The following is a 20,121-nucleotide window of genomic DNA, read 5'->3' as shown; positions in this document are numbered from 1 at the left end:
AATTTGTATATTCTCCCTGTACTTGTGTGGGTTTCCTCTGGGTACTCCGGTTTCCTCCCAGAATCCAAAAATATACTGGTAGGTTAATTGGCTCCCAACAAAATTAACCCTAGCGTGAATGTGTGTACATGTGATAGGGAATATAGATTGTAAGCTCCACTGGGGCAGGGACTGATGTGAATGAGCAAATATTCTCTGTAAAGCACTGCGGAATATGTGTGCGCTATATAAATAACTGGTAATAAATAATAATAATAAATATATATATATATATATATTACTAGTATTTGAGTTGTGTGTACTTTTGCAGAATGTGTAGATGGTATATAATTACCTGTTGTTGTTGGTGTTGTTGTTGTCAACAATAATAATTATAAGAAGAAGAATTACATAATGGAAACTAATGATATTTTAAAGGTCACATTGGCATGCTACAAGCCACACAGATGACACAAGAAGCCACCATACAAGATCTGGAATCAGAGAAAATTAGGATAAAAGAAAAAATAACAAGGTTGGAGGAAGAACGGACTATATTGCAAACCAAAAACCAAAACCTTGATGAGCGCCAAAGGCAGCAGATCCTCGCACTGGAGAAGGTTAGGATTGCATGCATTACATTTTAATAGACAACAGTGCTTGTTGGTTACTGCTACATATCTAGCCTGTAATTAATGGACATGTTTCATATTAAATCATTCGCACAAAATCAGTATTAGTGACATTTGTGTAATTTACTCTTTCAAATAAGTATTGATATAGTATGTTTCTTTAAAGCAGTGGTTCTCAACTCCAGTTCTCAAGTACCCCAACACAGAGGCAGATCAAGAGAGGGGAGGGCATGTACACAGCCTCCATGCCTCTTACTGGTGGATTTCCACAGTATGCTCTGGCATATACTATAGAGTCTACTGCGCATGCGTCAGTCTCTGGGAAAATGGCACCTGCATCATTTTCTAAATGATTTCTGTTAAGTAACGCGGATTGCAGGGGGTTTAATCACCTTATCTAACGATTTGATATTGCTCATTATATATGTGTGATTATTCTATGTTTATATTGCTGTGATTACCTTATCTCTTTATGTTTATATACTTCATAATATTTACTGTTGTGTGCCCTGGTCGCTGGATGCGGCGATTGCACTGATGTTTTGTTTGCACATTGTTCTACTCACGTTATCCACATTATTTGGGAAATTAGGATTAGTTTAATGGGTGCAACTTTTCTACTTGGCTGCGGCTCCTTGGAGTCCTGTTAGTTACTGTACTCTCCTATTATTGTTTATAATAATCTTTCTCTTACGTCCTAGGGGATACTGGGAATCCATTTAGTACCATGGGGTATAGATGGGTCCACTTGGAGCCATAGGCACTATAGAAGTTTGATAACGTGTGCTGGCTCCTCCCTCTATACCCCTCCTACCAGTCTCAGTTTAGAAAATGTGCTCTAAGGAGATGATCACATCTCTGGAAGCTCCTGAAAAGTTTTCTGCATTTATTTTCAAAGTTTGATATTTTCAGGCAGGACTGGATGACACCAGCCTGCCTGCTTCGTAGTACTTAGAGGGAGGGGGAGAATGGCCCAACCCTACTAAGGGTTAAAGGTCCTGTTCCCCACTGACAGGACGCTAGTTCCTGAGGAAACTATTCGCAAGCCCACCACGTCGAGCGTACATTCCCGCAGCATACCGCCACCCCTAACAGAGCCAGAAGAAAGAAAAGTGGTGAGTACTAAGCCAGCATTAGCGGGTCGCCGTCCATTGTGGCGGCATAAGGGTACGGAGACGCACAACTTTTGCACGCGCGGAATGAGTCTCCACACTTAGTACACTGTAGTGTACACAGTACCTAGACTGGCAATACAGGCTTAAAAGGGGGCTTACTCCATTTTATGCACTCAGACATATAAAGCCAGTATAAAGAAGAGTGGGAAGACCGCGCTCCATTGAAGGGGTGGGGCTTCACTATGAGCGAATCCAGCAGCTCACAGGCGCCACTTTACCCTTCTGCAGCTACACAGACGATGACTACAGGGACGCGCAACTCCTCTGGAGAGCCTCCAGATTACCTCAGTGGTACTAGGGGGTCATAGCAGGGGGTGATACATACTAGTGTACTAAGTCCCTAATCTAGGTACTTAGTCTGTGACCCGGCTAAGCTTGGATTTAGCGATAAGGGTGCCGTGTGCTGGTTCTGTCCTCTCTCTGTGTCTCTCGGGAAGGGCTCTTTGTGGGTTAATTGCCCTTTTAAACTTTTCCTGTGCGTGTGCTGTCACTGCTACAGTATGTCAGGCAATGAGTATGTTTCATGTAAGGCACAGTGTTCCTCTTCTCCAGGGGGTTCACTAGTGTGTACTCAGTGTAATATCCCTTCTCAGGCTAGGGGGGCGGAGCCAGCATGGCTGGATTCCATAAGGGGGATGATTTCCACCATCTCTACTAAACTATCTCGTAATGAGAAAGAGACGCAATACTTAAGACAGTCTTTGGCTGAGTTTATGCAAAAGGACTCCGTACTCAGACCAGCGTCTCAGTCCATTTGTCCGCAGAAACGTACTTTGGCCATATCCTGCATTCTGACTCTGATAATGAAGGGTCAGAAATGGAGGAAGGTGAGGTGGACTTAGAGGTAGGGGAGGGTACTCTGTCGCAGGGTGTAGAGGCTCTCATAGATCTTTCTTTTATATAAAGAAAAAATTCTCAGCCACTTTTCCTGTGTCAAAGGAACTAAATACCCTGTTTGAAGAACCGTGGGTTACTCCAGATAAGAAATTTCAAATTCCTAGGTGGTTATTATCATCTTTTCCTTTTCCTCCTGAGTATAGGAAAAAATGGGAAAATCCACCGATAGTGGATACATCAGTCTCCAGGATCTCATGTAAAATAGTATTACCTGTTCCTGGTGCAGCATCCCTAAAGGATACAGCTGATTGTAAGATTGAGACTACACTCAAATCTTTGTATACAGCTGCAGGGGTGGCCCAGAGACCCACTATAGCATGTGGACGGATTACTTGAGCCATTGCTAAATGGTCTGGTAATTTAATTGAGGGGTTAGACACCTTACCTCAAGAGGAAATTCTTTTACTCCTGCAACACAAACAAGACTCTGCGAACTTATGGTGGAAGCCATTAAAGAGAGGTTTGCTTAATGCACGCACTACAGCTATGGCAGTGTTGGCACGCAGGGCATTATGGCTATGTCAGTGGACTGCTGACTCTGACTCCAAGAAAGGTGTGGAAGGCCTGCCTTTCACAGGTGAGGCCTTATTTGGCGACAAACTCACCAAGTGGATCTCACAAGCTACTGTGGGTAAGTCCACTTACCTACCTTCTGCAGCTCCACCAGCTAGGAAGGCCTACTCAGGACCCAATTTACAATCCTTTTGGACTGCCAAGTTTAGGGGCAAGGCCAGGGGTTCTTCTACCGCTGCCAGAGGTGCTAGAAGTAAACCACGCAAACCAGTGACTGCTGGTTCACATGAACAGAGCTCAGGCTCTGCCTCTTCAAAACCTTCTGCATGCCGGTGGACCGAGATGCCTGGGAGACAGGCAGGTGGAGCCCGGTGTTACAAGCGACCTTCCACCAGACAAGACTCTGACACAGTTGTATGAAAGAACTGCAGACCATTTACTTCCACAGCATAGTAAACAGACTTTTTCACAGCATGTTCAATGGGTACCTTAATTAGGCACCAGTTCACAAACAGCATGTACACAATCTCAGGCTCCCTGTCTCTAACCCACTGGCCTGCCCTATATCGTCTGGCCACTTGTTGGCATCAGGGGCCCTTGCCCTAATGAGCTTTATAAAAGTGTGGCACAGGTGTGCCTGATTGCTGGGAGCGCTTGCTCCAATACTTGGACTGGACCTGCATGGATGGGATCTCATGTATGAAATAGCAGGGTATTTCTGTGTATCAACAGCAATACAATAATATAATTTCCAACTGCCAGATAATCTTTGACACAACATTAAAGAGACAACCTGCTGTGTCCCAACACCTCCCTGGGATTTCTCTTGGTCCAGCCCTAAACCCAGGCCACTTTAGCCCAGGGCACCCAAACTGTTGTGCCCTGTCCTGAAAACACCCGAGGTGGCATCCGGACTGGACATAGACATAGACCTTATATCCCAGGGCCACAGACTGGAGTTCCAGGATCTCCCACCTCACAGATTCTGCAAATCAGGCTTACCAGTTTCACAAGAGGCAAGCATAACCTTACAGGACGCCATTCAGAAACTGTTACAGACTCAGGTCATTGTTCCAGTTCCACCTCATCTACAAAACAAGGGTTACTATCCCAGCTTGTTTGTAGTACCAAAACCGGACAGTTCGGTAAGACCGATTCTGAACCTCAAGTCATTGAACCCGTACTTACTAGTGTTCAAATTCAAGATGGAGTCTCTGAAAGCGGTGATCTCAGGTCTGGAAGAGAGGGAATTCCTAGTGTCTCTGGATATCAAGGATGCGTACCTTCACATTCCGATCTGGCTGCCTCGTCAGGCTTATCTACGGTTTGCACTGCAGGACTGTCACTACCATTTCCAGGCCCTGCCATTTGGGCTCTCCACGGCACCGAGTGTGTTCACCAAAGTGATGGCAGAGATGATGATACTACTCCGCAAGTAAGGAGTGAACATAGGGGGTCATTCCGAGTTGTTCGCTCGTTGACGATTTTCGCAATGGAGCGATTAAGGCAAAAATGTGCATGGTTCGCAGTGCGCATGCGGTTAGTATTTTAACACAAAACTTAGTAGATTTACTCACGCCCGAACGAAGATTTTTCATCGTTGAAATGATCGTAGTGTGATTGACAGGAAGTGGGTGTTTCTGGGCGGAAACTGGCCGTTTTCTGGGAGTGTGCGGAAAAACGCAGGCGTGTCAGGGAAAAATGCGGGAGTGTCTGGAGAAACGGGGGAGTGGCTGGCCGAACGCTGGGCGTGTGTGTGACTTCAAACCAGGAACGAAACTGACTGAACTGATCGCTATGTGTGAGTAAGTCTCGAGCTACTCAGAAACTGCTAAGAATTTTCTATTCGCAATTCTGCTAAGCTAAAATACACTCCCAGAGGGCGGCGGCCTAGCGTGTGCATTGCTGCTTAAAGCAGCTAGCGAGCGAACAACTCGGAATCACCCCTATAATTCCTTACCTAGACGATCTTTTGATAAAGGCTGCGTCCAGGTAGCAGTTGTTGGAGAACATTGGTTTCACAACCAGATTACTCCTGGATCATGGGTGGATTCTGAACCTACCAAAATCTCACCTAGAACCAACGTAGAAGCTTCATTTCCTGTGAATGACTGGACACAGAGTCTCAGAAAGTGTTCCTTCCCTTGGAAAAGGCAATGGTAATCCAGTCTTCGAGAGGATCTTCTGCAACAGGGCCCGTTTGTCTATAAAGACTTACCACGGCTACGTTTGATGGCATGGAAGTTGAACGACTGATTCCAGCCAGGAGAGGGATTCCTGACAAGGTCATCCCGACTATGATCCAGGACATGAAGCGGGTAACATCAACGCATTACCATCGTATCTCGAAGAAATATGTCTCTTAGTATGAAAGCAGACATTATTCCACGATGTAATTTCATCTGCTTTTTCTGCAGTCGGGAGTTGACGTGGGCGTACGCCTATGCTCCATAAACGTTCAGATTTTGGCCTTGTCTATTTTCTTTCAGAAACAATCAGCTTCTCTCTCTGAGGTCCAGACGTTCTTGAAAGGTGTTCTTCACATCCAACCTCCCTTTGTGCCTCCCACAGCACCTTGGGATCTCAATTTGGTTCTGACATTTCTCCAATCAGACTGATTTGAACTGTTACAGGAGGTAGACATAAAGTATCTTACGCTGTTGGCCTTGGCTTCAGCAAGGCACATGTCGGAGCTGGGGGCGTTGTCTCACAAGATCCCCTAGTTGATTTTCCATGAGGACAGAGCTGAACTCAGGACTCGTCATCAATTACTTCCTAAGGTGGTGTCAGCGTTTCACATCAACCAGCCAATTGTGGTCCTGGTTGTTACTGACACATCTGCTACTTCAAAGTCCTTGAAAATTGAAAGGGCTTTGAAGGTGTATGTAAAACGAACTGCTCGTCACAGGAAATCGGACTCGCTGTTCATTCTATATGATGCCAACAAGATTGGGTGTCCTGCTTCAAAGAAGTCAGTTGCTCGCTGGATCAGGCCCACTATCCAGCATGCTTATTCCACGGCAGGCTTGCCGATTTCAAAATCTGCACAAGCCCACTCTACTAGGTCGGTGGTTTCCTCTTGGGTGGCTGCCCGGGGTGTCTTGGCATTACAGCTCTGCCGGGCAGCTACTTGGTCAGGTTCGAACACGTTTGCCAAGTTTTCCAAGTTCGATACCTTGGCCTCTGAGGACCTTCAGTTTGGTCAGTCAATTCTGCAGGAACCTCAGCACTCTCCCACCCGGTTTGGGAGCTTTGGTACTTACCCGTGGTACTAAATGGATTCCCAATATCCCCTAGGACGTATGAGGAAATAGGATTTTAATTACCTACCAGTAAATCCTTTTCTCGTAGTCCGTAGGGGATACTGGGCGACCGCCCAGTGCTTCGTTCTTCCTGCATGGTTACTTGTTTAACTACTGTTGTTTGATTCAGCTGTTGCTGTTCTGGTTTTCAAATTTGGTTAGAATGGCTTTCCTCTTGTTCTGGTTGTGCTGGTTCGAAATCTCACCACTTTCCTTATCTATATCCTTCTCTCAAAGTATGTCCGTCTCCTCGGGCACAATTTCCTAGACTGAGTCTGGTAGGAGGGGCACTCGTTATCAAACTACTAAAGTACCCATTGCTCCAAGTGGACCCGTGTATACCCCATGGTACTAAATGGATTCCCAGAAAAGGATTTACTAGTAGGTAATTAAAATCCTTTTTTTTTTTTGTATGTTAGAAAGTTGCGATTCTCTGCCTAATAGCCTGCACTGGTTCGACTCACTCTTTTAGTTGTATGTTCTGTCCTATTGTCTTTTGTCTCATTTTTTTACCTACCCAGTAGGTGTCCTTGGTATTTTTTTATCCCTTCTTGATTTTGGCAGCATTGCAGTGTTCGTATCAGCATATGCATGCAATTACTGTGTATTCATGGTATATGTGTTTTTATTTTCTATACAACTGATACATACTCAGCTGTTTACTTTTAGCAGCTAGGAAAACAGTACACCAGTCCAGGGTTTTCATACAATCTAGCCGTGGCTAGATTTATAGTGCAGTATAAAAACAAAACATAAAAATAAATCCCAGCTTGTCTGGGCACTAACTAAGCATCACAGATTCCCTCTCTCAGAGGGGTAGGGCCTAAAGCCCCTACCACATTCACAGGCATATCCGCAGTGCTTACAGTCAGTAAATCACAGTTTCTCGTAACAGGCATGCTGCCTGTTTTCCCAGGTAGTGAGACCCTATGCCAAGCTCTCACACAGCTTATATCAGCCTCTTAGAGGTGCAGGCACTCATTAGCCTGCTGTCAGGCTGAAGGACTAAAACTCCGAAATGGGCTTAATGGGTGAAGCCCTCTCTTCTCTCTCACACCCATACCCACAGAACTCCTTATTAAAAGCCCCAAACTCTAATCAAGTCTGTTTAGCAAAAACAAACATAAAATACATTGGCCAGAAACCTGGGACAAACATAGCTCCCGTTTATCACTATACCAGTGCTTCTATCACCATATTTATAAATACGAGGGTGGTTCAGTAAGTAAAATAGCAAGACCCATCACATGTGTAATGGTCTCTATTTCATTCTAAATTCCCTGTCAGGCTAGAGCAGGTAGACCACTGCTACCCCTCACAGCTATTAGACTGTGCCTCATATCAGTCATGGTGAAATATTGAGGGGTGTAGTGTGATCAGATTTCTGCTTTTAAAGGCACATCAGCAGCTAAAATTAATCGCCAGCTTGTCAAAGTGTATGGTGATAACGTCATGTTATCGTCAACGGGTTTGGGTTTGGTGCAATGCCTTTGATAACAGCGGGACAGATGTTCAAGATGAGCAGCAATCCAGCCTGCCAAGCACGTCCACCACAGGCGTCCACCCAAACCTGTTTCCGTGACATTACAATATTACTGTACACCTCGACAAGTTTTGCTAATAAATTTGATATAATCTGAAGCATGGGTCTTCAACCTGCGGCCCTAAAGCTGCTGTAGACCTACACATCCCAGCATGCCCTGCCTCCGTTTTAGCATGCCTTAATACCAAAACTGTGGCAGGGCATGCTGGGATGTGTAGTTATACACCAGCTGGAGGGCCACAGGGTGAAGACCCATGATCTAAAAGCAACCAAAGTGGGTCTTCCTCATCATATATAAAGAATAAAGAGTTGTGTGTCATGCTGAAGGGTTTTTGTGAAACCGGATTGAGCTCTTTGACTGGAACTGATCCCGGAGTTGGCATATGGAAACTAGCTGGCCTTATATAATTGCTGCTTACGGAATATGGAAGAGCTCTAACTAGTGTCATGCAGTTGACAGAAACCCAGAATAGAGTTGCGGAGTCTATCACGCCAGTGGTTTTCATCAGGAACCCCCACAAGGAAGTTTGGACTTCGCTGCACCTGACGTACAGGTCACAGCACTCTAACTGGGTCTCCCAGTGCTAGCACCAGATTATCTCTGAGAAATGGAGAGCCAGGAACATGGATAGTACAGATTATAGGATAAGAACCAAGGGTACAGGATATCGGACTGTAACTCAAGATATAGGTATCGGCCTGGAACTGATGATTCAGATATCAGGCTGGAACTGATGAATCGGATCTCGGGCTGGAACCAATGAACAGATATCGGACTGGAACCAAAGAAGCAAATATCGGGCCAGAACCAATGAAACAAATATTGGGCAGAAACTGAGGAAGCAGGTATTATGCTGAAACCAGTAAAGCAGGTATCGGACTGGAACCGATGAAGCTAGTTGGTGCAGCAAGAAGAGATTTTGCACTGGAGTCTGTTAGGTTCCTGGTGCTCAGAACAAGGGAGATGTTGCGTAGTGAGTCCAGAGCACCAGAACGTGACGCTGAAATAAGGTGTGGTGTGGAAATAGCCCTGTCACGATCCGGGTATCTGGACGCCATTTCTTACCCATCAGATGCCTCCTAAGGCTGGCTCAGCGCTCCAGGACCGGATTCCATCTGTTATCCTGATGTGTACATTCCTGTATCCTCTCCTGTCACTCTGGGACGCTGTCACAGTAAACGCCATATTACACCTGGCATGGCGTCTCCCGCGGCCTCCGCCGCCGTCCCTGAACTTCTGCATGCAGAGTGTCTGAGTGGCGATTACGTCAGCCGCGGCCTCCGCTGTGTCCGCGTGGTTGGATGTGCATCTGTCAGCCTGGCGCCTCCTGTCTCCGGTGGCCGGCGCCGCCATTACTGTTTTCATTACCACATGGATTACAAACCAAACTTCCCTCCAAGTGTCTGCATGGGCGCAGCCATCTTGGATTCTGTCAGCTGATCATTTCCACCAATCTGTTCTCAGTATTGATAATCTGCATAATTGCCTAGCCAATCCCTTCCTTGCTGCAGGTATAAATACACTGTGCCTGAGCAAGGAAGGCGTCAGTGCTTTGGTTGTCAAACCTAGTTCCTGTTTGTCTCTCTCCTGTGATTGTCTTCCAGGTTCCAGCTCCTGTCTCAAGACTTCCACCATAGAGACCCGCACCAGCATTCCACCTGCGGTGTAGCCTGACTCTCCAATCCATTGTGGATTCATCTGTTTCCAGCTACAACATTACCTGCTTCCAGCTCAGCTTCCAGCAGAGTACAGCTTCCCTTAAAGGGCCGGTGTCCTTTCTACACTTTACCACTCTCCACCGGTATTATTATTTCTCCGCTCTCAAGTTCTACATTTCAGTTCATATTTCATCGCTCCCAAGTTCATTTATTATTTAACTGGCTCCAGACAGTATCCACTCCGTGCTAACAACAGTCTGGTTCCAGCCAGTATCCACAGCAGCTGTTTTATCTTCAGCAACCCAGCTTTTCCTGGAACACCAGCTGGCACAATCCTGGGTTATCTCCATTGCTACAGTCGGGCCTGGTAAGGACTTTCCATCTAGAAGATCATAAGAACTATCTCACACTACCAGTGCCCTGTGGCTCCTGCCATCCTGTAGTACCCAGGAACTGTATTTATTCTTTGCTGACTTTTACGTTTTCTTTTACTGCTGCTGTGTTGCGGAGTTGTCATAATAAACATCATTGACTTTTATCCAAGTTGTCGTGGTCACGCCTTCGGGCAGTTATTATTCATGTTACTTACATGTCCAGGGGTCTGATACAACCTCCCAGGTTCCGGTACATCTCAGCCCCTACAACTGAGGCTGCCTCCCGTCAGCTCAGGCCCTCAGTTGTGACAGTAAGCACTGACCTAATGAATCCAGCCGGAGACCAGGATCAAGCGGCCAGGCCGATGCAAGAACTGGCAGCCCGACTAGAACATCAGGAGGCTGCACAGGGCCACATCATCCGCTGTCTCCAGGATCTCTCTACTCGGCTGGATGGGATTCAGACAACTCTCCGTGGATCAGGCGCGTCTGGTGCGTCAACCACAGTGACTCCAGCTATAACCCCACCCACCTTACCCATTTCTGCTCCACGTCTTCATCTTCCAACGCCAGCAAAATTTGACGGATCTCCAAGATTCTGCAGGGGATTTCTCAACCAGTGTGAGATACAGTTTGAGCTACAACCTGGCAATTTTCCCAGTGACCGTACAAAAATTGCCTACATTATCTCTCTTCTCAGTGGCTCAGCCCTTGATTGGGCATCACCGTTATGGGAGAGGTCCGACATCCTGCTATCCTCCTACACTGCCTTCGTGTCAACATTCAGGCGTATCTTCGACGAGCCAGGCCGGGTAACTTCAGCTTCATCTGAGATTCTCCGTTTACGCCAGGGATCACGTACTGTAGGACAATATCTAATTCAGTTCCAGATCCTGGCATCCGAACTGGCATGGAACGACGAGGCACTGTATGCTGCATTCTGGCATGGCTTATCTGAGCGCATTAAAGATGAGTTAGCTACCAGAGACTTACCTTCTAAGTTAGATGAGCTAATCTCACTCTGCACGAAAGTTGATTTACGTTTCAGAGAGAGAGCAACTGAGCGTGGAAGATCATCTGCTCCAAAATCTTCTGCTCCTCCTCCTCGTCAACTGTCACCATCTAAAGATGAGCCCATGCAACTTGGCCGTTCCCGTTTAACTCCTGCTGAGCGCCGAAGACGTCTCTCCGAGTCTCTCTGTCTTTATTGTGCAGCTCCGTCTCACACCATTAATGCCTGTCCCAAACGTCCGGGAAACTCCAAATCCTAGCTCGCCAAGGAGAGGGCCGGCTAGGAGTAATGATCTCCTCTCCATCTCCTCAAGATTGTAATCTCCCAGTCTCGCTTCAAGTTGCTCAACGTTATCGGAACGTCATTGCCCTCCTTGATTCCGGAGCAGCTGGGAACTTTATTTCTGAAGCCTATGTTAAACGGTGGTCCCTACCCACCGAGAGACTTCCTTCGTCTATTTCCCTAACTGCCGTGGATGGCAGCAAGATTTTTGATGCAGTTATTTCTCTAAGGACTCTACCAGTTCGTCTGAGAGTGGGAGTTCTTCATTCCGAACTTATTTCTTTTTTAGTGATTCCAAGAGCCACACATCCTGTGGTCCTGGGCCTTCCATGGCTCCGTCTTCACAATCCTACAATTGATTGGACGACTACGCAAATTCTGGCATGGGGTTCCTCCTGTGCTGAGACATGTTTGTTTAAAGTATTGCCTGTCTGTTCTTCCTCCCCCAGGTCGTCTGATGTGCCACCTCCTCCATATCAAGATTTCACGGATGTGTTCAGTAAAGCCTCTGCTGATATCCTTCCTCCTCATAGAGAATGGGACTGCCCGATTGATCTCGTTCCAGGGAAGGTTCCACCTCGAGGCCGAACTTATCCGTTGTCTCTGCCTGAGACGCATTCCATGGAGGAATATATTAAAGAGAACCTAGCAAAGGGGTTCATTCGACCTTCTTCTTCTCCAGCCGGCGCAGGCTTCTTTTTTGTAAAAAAGAAAGATGGTGGTCTGCGGCCGTGCATCGACTACAGAGGTTTGAACGACATTACCATCAAGAACCGCTATCCTTTACCCCTGATTACTGAGCTCTTTGACAGAGTTAGCGGAGCTACCATCTTTACAAAGCTGGACTTGAGAGGTGCATACAATCTCATCCGGATCCGTGAGGGTGACGAGTGGAAGACCGCATTTAACACCCGTGACGGACATTATGAGTACCTTGTCATGCCCTTCGGATTAAGCAATGCTCCAGCTGTCTTCCAGCATTTTGTCAATGAGATCTTCAGAGACATTCTATACCGTCATGTCGTGGTCTATCTAGACGATATCCTCATTTTTGCCAACGATTTAGAGGAACATCGTTTTTGGGTTAAAGAGGTTCTGTCCCGTCTCCGTGTCAATCATCTCTATTGCAAATTAGAAAAATGCGTCTTTGAAGTCAAGTCCATTCCGTTTCTAGGGTACATTGTGTCCGGTTCCGGACTAGAGATGGATCCTGAGAAACTACAAGCAATCCAAAATTGGCCGGTACCCTTAACCCTCAAAGGGGTCCAGAGGTTCTTAGGGTTCGCCAACTATTACCGAAAGTTTATACGAGACTTTTCCACCATTGTGGCGCCTATTACTGCTTTCACTAAGAAGGGTGCTAACCCGTCCAAGTGGTCTGAAGAAGCCATGCAAGCATTTCATCTTTTAAAACAAAGGTTCATCTCTGCGCCTGTTCTGAAACAGCCTGACATCGACTCTCCTTTCATCTTAGAGGTGGATGCCTCCTCCGTTGGAGTAGGAGCGGTGTTATCTCAGAGGGCTAAAGATGGCCATTTACACCCTTGCAGTTTCTTCTCCCGGAAGTTCTCCCCAGCTGAGCGCAACTATGCCATTGGCGACCAGGAGTTGCTAGCCATCAAGCTCGCTCTAGAAGAGTGGAGGTATCTGTTGGAGGGAGCTTCTCATTCAATCACCATACTTACAGACCACAAGAACCTTTTATACCTGAAGGGCGCACAATGTCTCAACCCTCGTCAGGCCAGATGGGCACTTTTCTTTTCCAGGTTCGACTTTAAACTCCAGTTCTGTCCGGGCTCTCAGAATCGCAAGGCCGATGCCCTTTCCCGCTCATGGGAGCAAGAAAATGAGTCAGAGTCTTCAGACAAGCATCCTATTATAAATCCGTTGGCATTCTCCACGGTAGGGATGGACTCTACGCCCCCATCAGGGAAAAGTTTTGTGAAGCCGATGCTAAGGAAGAAGCTCATGCATTGGGCCCATGCTTCCCGTTTTGCCGGACATACAGGTATCCAAAAAACCCTGGAGTTTATCTCTAGGTCCTATTGGTGGCCAACTCTGAAAAAGGACGTCTTGGAGTTTATTGCATCTTGCCCAAAGTGTGCCCAACATAAAGTATCCCGCCAGTCGCCTGCGGGGCAACTGGTTCCACTATCCGTTCCCCGTCGACCATGGACCCACTTGTCGATGGATTTCATTACAGACTTACCCATGTGCAACAAGTTCAATACCATCTGGGTGGTAGTTGACCGGTTCACCAAGATGGCACACTTCATTCCTCTCACCGGTCTTCCGTCAGCTTCCAAGTTGGCTCAAGTATTCATACAAGAGATCTTCCGACTCCACGGTCTTCCTGAAGAAATTATCTCAGATCGAGGAGTTCAATTCACAGCCAAATTCTGGCGAAGTTTATGTCAAGTCCTCCAAGTCAAGCTAAAGTTTTCCACGGCTTACCATCCTCAGACCAATGGTCAAACCGAGAGGGTGAATCAGGACTTGGAGGCCTTCCTCCGCATCTATGTGTCCTCCTCTCAAGATGACTGGGTTCAATTACTTCCCTGGGCCGAGTTCTGTCATAACAACCAGTATCATTCTTCATCTGCTTCAACACCATTCTTCACTAACTTTGGATTCCACCCTAAAGTCCCTGAGTTCCAACCGCTTCCAGCAACTTCTGTTCCCGCAGTGGATATCACCTTGCATCAGTTTGCCAATATCTGGAAGAGCGTACGATCAGCTCTGCTCAAGGCATCGTTCAGGTACAAGAAGTTTGCGGATAAGAAGCGTCGAGCAGTTCCTGCTCTCAAGGTGGGTGATCGGGTATGGTTATCCACGAAGAATTTGAGGTTAAGAGTTCCCAGTATGAAGTTTGCACCTCGCTATATCGGTCCTTTCAAGATTGAACAAGTCATCAATCCTGTTGCTTACAGACTCCAGTTGCCTCCCTTCTTAAAAATACCCAGGACATTCCATGTTTCCCTGTTGAAACCGCTGATCTTGAATCGGTTTCATTCCTCACTTCCTCCAACTCCGAAAGTCCAAACTCAACGAGGCGTTGAGTATGAAGTGGCCAAGATCCTGGACTCACGTCACCGTTACGGTCAACTACAATATCTTATTGACTGGAAAGGTTATGGTCCTGAGGAACGTTCATGGACCAATGCTTCTGATGTCCATGCTCCTGCTTTGGTCCGGAGATTCCATTCCAAGTTTCCTCAAAAGCCAAAGAAGTGTCCTGGGGCCACTCCTAAAGGGGGGGGTGCTGTCACGATCCGGGTATCTGGACGCCATTTCTTACCCATCAGATGCCTCCTAAGGCTGGCTCAGCGCTCCAGGACCGGATTCCATCTGTTATCCTGATGTGTACATTCCTGTATCCTCTCCTGTCACTCTGGGACGCTGTCACAGTAAACGCCATATTACACCTGGCATGGCGTCTCCCGCGGCCTCCGCCGCCGTCCCTGAACTTCTGCATGCAGAGTGTCTGAGTGGCGATTACGTCAGCCGCGGCCTCCGCTGTGTCCGCGTGGTTGGATGTGCATCTGTCAGCCTGGCGCCTCCTGTCTCCGGTGGCCGGCGCCGCCATTACTGTTTTCATTACCACATGGATTACAAACCAAACTTCCCTCCAAGTGTCTGCATGGGACGCAGCCATCTTGGATTCTGTCAGCTGATCATTTCCACCAATCTGTTCTCAGTATTGATAATCTGCATAATTGCCTAGCCAATCCCTTCCTTGCTGCAGGTATAAATACACTGTGCCTGAGCAAGGAAGGCGTCAGTGCTTTGGTTGTCAAACCTAGTTCCTGTTTGTCTCTCTCCTGTGATTGTCTTCCAGGTTCCAGCTCCTGTCTCAAGACTTCCACCATAGAGACCCGCACCAGCATTCCACCTGCGGTGTAGCCTGACTCTCCAATCCATTGTGGATTCATCTGTTTCCAGCTACAACATTACCTGCTTCCAGCTCAGCTTCCAGCAGAGTACAGCTTCCCTTAAAGGGCCGGTGTCCTTTCTACACTTTACCACTCTCCACCGGTATTATTATTTTTCCGCTCTCAAGTTCTACATTTCAGTTCATATTTCATCGCTCCCAAGTTCATTTATTATTTAACTGGTTCCAGCCAGTATCCACTCCGTGCTAACAACAGTCTGGTTCCAGCCAGTATCCACAGCAGCTGTTTTATCTTCAGCAACCCAGCTTTTCCTGGAACACCAGCTGGCACAATCCTGGGTTATCTCCATTGCTACAGTCGGGCCTGGTAAGGACTTTCCATCTAGAAGATCATAAGAACTATCTCACACTACCAGTGCCCTGTGGCTCCTGCCATCCTGTAGTACCCAGGAACTGTATTTATTCTTTGCTGACTTTTACGTTTTCTTTTACTGCTGCTGTGTTGCGGAGTTGTCATAATAAACATCATTGACTTTTATCCAAGTTGTCGTGGTCACGCCTTCGGGCAGTTATTATTCATGTTACTTACATGTCCAGGGGTCTGATACAACCTCCCAGGTTCCGGTACATCTCAGCCCCTACAACTGAGGCTGCCTCCCGTCAGCTCAGGCCCTCAGTTGTGACAAGCCCCTAGCACCCTACCTCCATTGTTTCACCCGTGTGGTCAGTTCACGCCTGAGTGACTATGGTTTCTTGGGCCCACGGCAGCCGCGTTTGAAGGGCGGATTAGGTCTACCCAACTCCGATGCCCCCAGGTCTTAGAGTGAGACAAGGCGTGAACCGAGACAGGATAATAACAAGGGGACCTCTAACTAAAGCAAACAGAAGGCTAGGGGCTACTAACAACCCTAAAACTAAATATATGTGCGGCACGCCGCCAAAGGAAAAGAACAACAAAGGAAATGCTGTCCACACGCCGACACAATACTGTTGTGTACTGGCGGTGACAGCATAAGCAGAACCCTCTGCAAAACACCAGTAACAAAATATAACCAAAGAATACTGCGGCCCAGGCCGACGGACGCTGCATAGCCGCTACTCACGGAACCGGTACAAATACTGGCAAACGGACAGGAACCCCCAATGTAGCCGACACAGACGCTCAGAACCGGAGGACAGGCAGAATCCCAAACGACAGACCGGTGGACACCAAGAAGCCAGATACTCGACCAGGCACAGACAAAGCCACAGGACTTCTGGACAGGAACGCTTCACGGCAGGACACGGGATCAGACACTGGAACCGACACTGGAACCGACACTGGAACCGACACTCGAAGCAGCTAGACAGACACTGTTAGACTGGAGCTCAGGAACTGGCAGGGACTAGCTCAGAACTCAAGAACTCTGGAACTCTGGAAATATCACCAGCGTCTGTGAATTGCACTGAGCCAGAATATAACAGAGAGTCTTAATTAATTATGTCGTGCAGCTGCCCTGCTGCACAACTGAGAGGTGCAATCAACAGACAGGTGAGGCTGAACACATGGGAACAAGCTGCAATCACACAGACTCACCACCGGCAGCAAACAAGAGTCTTCTCAAACCAGAGCAACGGGAAATCCTGGCCTGCAAGACAACTATAAACATAGAATAGGAATGAACCACTACCTGTGGTTCATAACAGTACCCTCTCCTTAAGGGTGAGCTCCGAACACCCCATGACACCCACGGGGAACATAAACAGAAGTATAACATAAATTACATAACCAAAATGCAAAACAGGAATGAGCCACAGCCGTGGCTCATAACAGTACCCCCCCCCCTTGAGGAGGGGTCAAAGGACCCCAAAATTCAGACTTTCCAAAACAAGGGATACAAAAAAAAACCTGACACACTGGTCTAACAGAAACAAGCTGTGGCAACAGCTTGTAACGGTGCCCCCCCCCCCCCCCTTGATGGTGGCCACTGGACACAAGACAAGGAAGAAGAAAAAAATATTTTCTTTTTTTTTATATCAAGGCAAGAGTCAATTATTTATTTTTCTTATTATTATTTTTACAAAGTTCTTGAGGTCTGACCAAGGCAATTCCCCAAACATTGTCTGAACTGATGGTACCTCCCAGCAAGGCTGGGTTCAAATCAGAGATTGGTTTCTTAACCTTGGGAGCTGAACTTTCAGGCAAAGTACTACTATTAGAAGAAGACAGAAAAGCACATCCTGCAGTCAAAACAACGGGCTGAGGCCCTCATTCCGAGTCGTTCGCTCGTTCTTTTTTTTCGCATCGCAGTGAAAATCAGCTTAGAGCGCATGTGCAATGTTCGCACTGCGACTGCGCTAAGTAATTCTGCTATGAAGAAAGGATTTTTACTCACGGCTTTTTGTTCGCACCGGCGAACGTAGTGTGATTGACAGGAAATGGGTGTTACTGGGCGGAAACACGGCGTTTTATGGGCGTGTGGCTGAAAACGCTACCGTTTCCGGAAAAAACGCAGGAGTGGCCGGAGAAACGGGGGAGTGTCTGGGCGAACGCTGGGAGTGTTTGTGACGTCAAACCAGGAACGACAAGCACTGAACTGATCGCACAGGCAGAGTAAGTCTGGAGCTACTCTAAAACTGCTAAGTTTTTTTTGTTCGCAATATTGCGTAAACTTCGTTCGCACTTTTAAGATGCTAAGATACACTCCCAGTAGGCGTAGACTAAGCGTGTGTAACTCTGCTAAATTCGCCTTGCGACCGATCAACTCGGAATGAGGGCCTGAGACTCTTGTGCCGAGTTTACAGTATACGGTGAACTCTCAGCAGATAAGACGGGTGACCTAGAGGAATCTGAACCAATTTCTTTGGAACCATATCTTTTAATAACTGCATCACTGAATGCTGGGGGATCCTGAAGATTGGGATCTTCAGCTTTCATTAGGCTGGTCACCCACTCAAAAGGCTCTCCTCTAAAGGAATATATCAGATAGAGCACTAGGTTCTCTGAAGTGATGCCCAGAAATGGTCTAGACAACAAAATGGTGTAATAGTGTTTGTAAAGCGCCAGAAATTGGACTAAGTCCCCATCAAAGATTATAGATGTTGAGATATCAACAGAGTCAGGATCTGCTTCCTTCCCATCTGACTGACTAGAGTGCTTTGCTAGGACCTGGTCACTATTGACCTTACTCGAGGATGAGACTTTCTGAACCCCACCTGGGGCAGTGACTTTCTGAACCCCACCTGGGGCAGTGGCCCTCGGAACCCCACCTGGGGCAGTGGCCTTCGGAACCCCACCCGGGGTAGTGACTTTCTGAACCCCACCCGGGGCAGTGACTTTCTGAACCCCACCCGGGGCAGTGACTTTCTGAACCCCACCCGGGGTAGTGACTTTCGGGAACCCCGCTGGGGCAGTGGCCTTCGGGAACCCCGCTGGGGCAGTGGCCTTCGGGAACCCCGCTGGGGTCAGCACATCGGATTCTTTTACTGGGACCGGGCCGTCAGCCTCCCTCTCTGGGACCGGGCCATCAGCCTCCCTCTCCGAGTCGATAATTATCGAAACTTCTCCCGGGACAATGACTTCCGGAACTTTTGCTGAAGCTATAACCTTCAAAACCTCCACTAACGCTATGCCTCTTGAGTCCTTTCCTGGGGAAGCGACTTCTAGACCCTTCTTTGGGGCTTTGTCTCTCGAGACCCCACTTGGCGATATTACTTCAAAGATCCCTGCTGGGGTTTTGCTTCTCGAGTTCCCTTCTAGAACTATGGTTTTAGACACCTTCTCTGGAGTTGCGCTTTTCAAGTCTCTACCTGGGGTAACAGCTTCTGAGACCCCTTCTGGTATTGACACCTGAGCTATAATATTCGATGTCCCTCTATAACCTAGAGCATCGGGTACCACTCCAGGACTCTGGGCATCGGGTACCGCTCCAGGACTCTGGGCATCGGGTACCGCTCCAGGACTCTGGGCAACGGGTACCGCTCCAGGACTCTGGGCATCGGGTACCGCTCTAGGACTCTGGGCATCGGGTACCGCTCCAGGACTCTGGGCATCGGGTACCGCTCCAGGACCCTGGGCATCGGGCACCACTCCAGGACCCTGGGCATCGGGCACCACTCCAGGACCCTTGGCATCGGGCACCACTCCAGGACCCTGGGCATCGGGCACCACTCCAGGACCCTGGGCATCGGGCACCACTCCAGGACCCCAGGCATCGGGCACCACTCCAGGACCCCGGGTATCGGGCACCACTCCAGGACCCTGGGCATCGGGCACCACTCCAGGACCCCGGGCATCGGGCACCGCTCCAGGGGTTTGCAACTCTGCTTCAACAGGAAAATCAAGAGAGGAGAGAAACATTCTCCTTTGGTTCCTGAATCTATAATGGGGCTCCCTAGCCCAAGGACCCCAATTATAGGACAGAGTGCTTTTTAGTGTGGGTTGTGTGACAAGTACCTCTGCCACAGTAGAGACAGGAGTAGGTCTTGTATCCTGACTCAACTTGGCCAGAGGGCAGGACTTGTCGCCACACTTTGGCTTGCGCAACTCACAGGTCTGCAGATAGTGGCCTAAACCCCCACAATATAGGCATAAATCTAAGTTTCTGCGACGCAGACGCTCCTCTTCTGAGAGCCTGGGCCGCAGAAAACTTTCAAACTTTTTCTCTCCAACTGAACCTGAGGATTCTCTTGTCACCATATTGTGAGCAAGAGTCTCTTTAGAGGTAGATGAACTCTCAATGACTTCTGGCAAGATAAGCAAAATTTCAGTCAGAAGGTTTTGCAGTTGCTTTAAGGATTGCTGCAAAACTTCCAGCCGCTCAGGTTTCAAAGCACTGAAAGCAGAGTTCAGGGCTGAGATAGATGCTTGCAGGGCTTGCAT

At 47.9% G+C, this 20,121-nt stretch overlaps 1 protein-coding gene across 4 annotated transcripts in view; it reads left to right on the top strand.

Annotated features, from left to right (window-relative positions):
- FAM184A (family with sequence similarity 184 member A) overlaps positions 1-20,121 on the top strand; it is a 500,388-nt gene that overhangs the window by 274,774 nt on the left and 205,493 nt on the right. For all 4 annotated transcript variants that reach the window (XM_063917229.1, XM_063917230.1, XM_063917231.1 and 1 more), the window contains one exon: positions 418-599. In XM_063917229.1, coding sequence (XP_063773299.1) covers positions 418-599 — 182 coding nt within the window. The remainder of the gene's footprint in view (positions 1-417; positions 600-20,121) is intronic.

This window comes from Pseudophryne corroboree, chromosome 4, assembly GCF_028390025.1.
Source record: "Pseudophryne corroboree isolate aPseCor3 chromosome 4, aPseCor3.hap2, whole genome shotgun sequence".
Classification (NCBI taxonomy): Eukaryota; Metazoa; Chordata; class Amphibia; order Anura; family Myobatrachidae; genus Pseudophryne; species Pseudophryne corroboree.
This window is presented reverse-complemented; position numbering and strand designations above follow the sequence as displayed.